This window comes from Orycteropus afer, unplaced genomic scaffold (genome assembly GCF_000298275.1).
Source record: "Orycteropus afer afer isolate SDZICR_OR568_19922 unplaced genomic scaffold, OryAfe1.0 scaffold00192, whole genome shotgun sequence".
Lineage (NCBI taxonomy): Eukaryota > Metazoa > Chordata > Mammalia > Tubulidentata > Orycteropodidae > Orycteropus > Orycteropus afer.
Window position 1 is genome coordinate 5041929 of NW_006921779.1, and position 5311 is coordinate 5047239.

General features: G+C 38.7%; 1 protein-coding gene across 1 annotated transcript in view; it reads right to left on the reverse strand.

The window, feature by feature from the left end:
• LOC103202721 (argonaute RISC catalytic component 3) overlaps positions 1-414 on the reverse strand; it is a 157242-nt gene extending 156828 nt beyond the window's left edge. Inside the window, exon 1 of the mRNA XM_007947648.2 lies at positions 245-414. Within this exon, the coding sequence (XP_007945839.2) occupies positions 245-390 (146 nt within the window). The 5' untranslated portion in view covers positions 391-414. The remainder of the gene's footprint in view (positions 1-244) is intronic.
• Between the last annotated feature and the right edge of the window lie 4897 nt (positions 415-5311).

Consider the following 5311-nt stretch of genomic DNA (forward strand, 5'->3'; position numbering starts at 1 on the left):
AATTGTGGTCAATGTCATGAGACAAAGTGTATGTGAACTGCTATACGGAAAGTGAATTTGCTCTGTAAATCTTCACCCAAATCACAATTAAAAAAAAAACAAAAACAACTAATTAGTTTGTGTTCTTAGTCAAACTGTTACACATTATCATAGGTTTTCACATATAGAATATAAACATTAATAATTACTAAGCCAAAAACAAACACCAACAAGCAAAGGATCTGCATAGTTTCATGATTCTTACCTGTTCACTCTCCTAGGACACTTGTCTGGTTTAATATCCACCTCATAGAGGTAGACATCAATCTTTGGAATTTCAACTTGAAAACAGTTAGCCAGCAGTTTAATGGGTTTGCCCATGGTGCCATAGCCAGGTCGTCTGGGCACCATGAGTAGGGGCTGGGCCCCAACGGGTCCTGCCAAGGAAGGAGAAAAGGGTTAACATTGTTATAAACTGAGTTTGATAATCTTATCAACTGGAGTATGTTAGAATTATAAGTACAGCTGATAAATAGTTGAAGCCCAGTAGTAAAAGACATCAATCCTAACACTTAAACTTCCTTCATCCATTTCCTTTCTTCATTTTCTAAAAAACCATAAAAACAAAAAACAAAACAAAACAAATAAATCCAAAAATCTATTATCTCTGGAAAACTGTTTTGGAATAAGGTAGAGAGAAGAGAGAATGATAATGGAAGCCCAAGTAAGCATAAGAAAACACAAGACAGACCTATAGAGTATGAGACCAATGGCAAAGTAAATGGAAGGAAATGATAAAGTGCAAAAATGAACAAAACAAAAAGAATATACAGTAAAAATGATTATTTGAAAAGATAAACAAACTGATAACCTTTAGACGAGATTGTTTAAAAATGAGAAAAAAAGTATAAATAACCGGTATTAAAAGTGAAAAAAAATGACAATACTATAGATAATGAATTTACTGTGTCAATGTATTTGAATATATGAAACAGACAAATTCCTTGAGAATATAACTTACACACAAAAGTTTATAAAATATGAAAAGTTCTATAACTATTTTAAAAAATTAAATCCACAATTTAAAAGTATTTCCACACACACAAAAAGGATTCCAGGTACGAACAGCTTCACTAGAATTGCACCAATCATTTAAGAAAAAATACTACTAATACCAATCTTATAAAAACTTGTCCAGAGAACAGGAAACAGTAACAAATCCTAATTCAACTTATGGTGCCTAAAAAAACCCTGACAGTGGTGTATAAGGTGAACATTCACATGAGGTAGGTTCACTCCTTAGAATAATCAACCATGGGAGATGAGAAGGGCAGTATTTGTACAGGGCGAAGGCTCAGAGAGCAGGAATGCATAGGAAAGAAGGACACAGGTAAAAGATACCAGAGGGAGGAAGTGGGAAGAGAGCAGCAATCAATATTATGAAACAAAAGGTGTATGAAATGTATGGAAAATTAATTTGCTCTGTAAACTTATACCCAAATCACAATTCAAAGAAAATTGAAAAATCCCAACACTGAAATGTGACAAGGACATTAAAATAATGCACTCACAGAAATAACGTGCACACGCCTATAACATTCATAGAATGCACAGGAAACTAACATGTGAGGGAGCCGTGCAGTTTGGAAAAAACTGTACAAGCATACTATTTCCATAAAATATGGCATACATATGTAGGTGTGGGCACCTTAGAGACCAAGGAACAGAAGGAATGTTCCTTAATCTGATAAAAGTTCCCTGCAAACAACCTACAGCAAATAACATATTAATGATGAAATGTTGAAAGCTTTCTCCCTGAGACTGGGTATGAGACAATGTCGCTTGTTATCACCACTCCTATTCAACACTGTCCTGTAGGTGCTAGCCAGAAAGTGAGGCAAGAAAAAGAAATAAGTACAGTAAAATCTGGGAAAGCCAGAACCTGTATAAAGTGGAAATCTGTCAGAGGGAAAACACATATATGTTCCACTAAAATGAGAGAAAAGTGGTAAGACTGCACCATGTTAAAGGTAGAAAACTTTCAAGACCCCAGAAAACAAGGCAGTTCCATTATAAGGTTTTGAAAAGGAAACCTGTCATTACAGAAGAATCTACAAATAAATAGAACTAATAAGTAGTACAACTATGTGCACTGCAGCACTGTTTACAAGAGCAAAAAAGGTAAAAAAAAAAAAAAAAAAACCCAAGTGCACATCAACAGATGAACAGATAAACAAAATGTGATACATATACACAGTGAAATATTATTCAGACTTAAGGAGCTTTGGTCATGCAGTGGTTAAGACATTTGGTTGCTAACCAAAAAAGGTAGGCAGTTAAAACCCACCAGCCACTCCGTGGGAGGAAAATGAGGCAGTATGCTTCTGTAAAGATTTCCAACCTTAGAAACCCTATAGGGCAGTTCTACTCCATCCTAAAGGGTCCCTATGAGATAGAATCAACTCGACAGCAGTGGGTTTGGGTTAGGTTTTTGTTCTGCCTTAAAGATAAATAAAGTCTCGATACATGCTATATAACATGGATGAATTTTGAAGACATTATGCTGAGTAAAATAAATCAATCAGAAAGAATAAATATTGCATGGTCTCATTCATATGAAGTGACAGAAGAATAGGTAATTACATAGAGACCCGAGGTTACAGAGGTGGGAGAGAGAAGGGAAAAGGGAAATCTTTCTCTGGGAGGTAATGAATTTTTGTTTATGGTGATGGAAAACTAGCATGAACTAAGGGTAATGGTTATATAACCTGACTAATGTAGTTGTTATCACTAAGCTGTACACCAAGGGAAAAAAAAAAAAGTGAAATGGTAAGCAATAGTGTTATATATACTTTTGCAACTTCAGCAGTAGTGGCCCCCTTCTCCCTCCCAAAAAAACGCTGCAGCTGTTGACACTACTTGTCATTGTTGTTATGTGCTGTCGAGTCTGACCCGACTCATAGCAACCCCTCCTCCTTGGGTTTCTGAGGCAGTATCACTACAGAAGTAGATTGCCCCATCTTCCTTCCGAGGAGTGGCTGGTGGGTTTGAACCACCAGCCTTCTGGTTAGCAGTCAAGTGCCTTAGGCACTATGCTAAGAGAGCTCCTTAGGTACAATTAAATACCTTGTGGCATTAATTTCTTGGTTCACAGGTTTAGGGTGATGGTTTCATGGGTCTATCCAGTCAACTGGCCTAATGTTGTCTTTAGAGTTTGTATTCTATCTCCTAGTTCAGGGTGTAGTGCTCAGCATCTTAAAAGCTTGCCAGCAGCCACCCAAAATACAACTATTGGTCTCTATGCTCCTGGAGCAACAGAAGAAGGAGACTCAGAAATCAGAGAAGGAAATGACTGCAGGTTTAATTGCCTCCATGAACTACTATCTCCTTTGCCATGAGACCAGAAGAAATGAACAATGTTTGGCTACCATTACTGAATGTTTTAATTATTATTGTTGTTAGGTGCCGTCGAGTTGCCTCCAACTCATAGCAACCCTATGAACAACAAAACAAAACACTGCCCAGTCCTGTGCCATCCTCACAATCCTTGCTACACTTGAGCCATCATTACAGCCACTTTGTCAATTTAGCTCATTAAGCATCTTCCCCTTTTACACTGATCCTCTACTTTACCATGCCTGATACTCTTCTCCAGGGAATGGTTCCTTCTGACAACATGACCAAAGTAGATGGGATGAAGTCTGACCATTCTCACTTCTAAGTAGTATTCTGTCTGCGCTTCCTCCAGCACAGATTTGTTTGTTCTTCTGGCAGTCCACGGTATTTTTTGTATTCTTCACCAACACAACTCAAAGGCATCAACTCTTCTTTGGTCTTCCTTATTCACTGTCTGCGCATATGAGGTGACTAAGAATACAACAGCTTGGGTTAGGCGCACCTTAGTCTTCAAAGTGACACCTTTACTGAATGTTTTGATTAAGGACTCAGTATATGGATTCTGATCAAAAGGAGGAAGAGTGTGGACTAGAACTTCCAATTCATATGGGAATCAGACTACTAGATCCACTGAGACTGGGGGAACCCCCTAATCTATTGCCTGGTACACAAAGGACATGGGGGCTGCATCTTCCAACCTCCTCTAAATTCACAAGAAGGAAAAGGTCAAGATTCACCACAAGCAGCACAATGCCGATTCCTACTAGGTAGAGGTCAGAGACATGCAGCCACCTTCCAACCATTTCGCCAATTCTAACACTAACCATCCCTCCCACTGCACATTATACTTCTCTGCTGGGTTCAATAATTCACTGCAATGGCCACATACAACTCACAGACTATACTCACAATTGGGTTTATTAGGAAAGTAACAGGTTATAATTCAGGTTCAGGAATGCTCAGGATACAATTCTTCGATCAGGAGAGCCTCCTGTCAGCATGGCTGTACAGGCACACCTCTCTTTGGCCCTTGGCCTCTTGGCCTGGCCTCTGCGCTGCTTAGGCAAGTGTTAAAAAGTCTGTTTCGCTCTACTGATAGGTGCACCCCACTCCACCAGCAAGCCTCCTGCATGAAGGCATTAGCTTTCTCGCTCCATGGGTTGTCAGTTCTCATGTTGGTCTCTAGGTTCTGTTGGTTCTGCTGCCATCTCTCTGCTGTTTCAGTGCAGAGATACTGGGTCCAAGGACATGTTCCACTCCTGGCTGCTCTTTCTTGATGGTAGTAAGATCCCCTGTTTCCGCCTCCTGAGATGGTTCATTTTAAGCCTAGCAGAATGGCAAAACTGACCAATCCCCACACTAGGGTTCTGTACACTTTATTTGCATGGTCCCACCCCACAAGTGTGCCATGTACCTTATTTACATTACTAACAAGCTATCCAATCCTCTTGGTGGGCCACAAGACCTCACATTTACATAGTCCCAGCCAGTCATTTGGTGGGGATTACGAAGACCACGACTAGAAGAGCCATATAAGTATCCATTGCACCACAGCTGCAAATAAATTTTAAACCTTGAACTAAACTATCTCATAAAGTCCTCTTTAAGATGAACAACAAATTAGCTCAATTAATGAAGAATGTTTGCCTTGAGCATTGAACTCTTTTAAGGAATTATATATATGAGATCAAATGGACAACAGTAACTCTGAAACACAGATGTGAACTTTAAGGGGCAGACGATCTAAGTTAATGGTGGTAAAACAACATGGAGAGAGATAGTATGGTGACAAAATGTGACATATGTAACCAATGTCATAGAAATATACACACAGAAATTGTTGAATAATGTATGTTTTATTGTATATATTCCCACCAAAAAAATTAATAACTGAATTTAGTAAGTCTGCTAGGTAGAAGCAGAATATATATATATA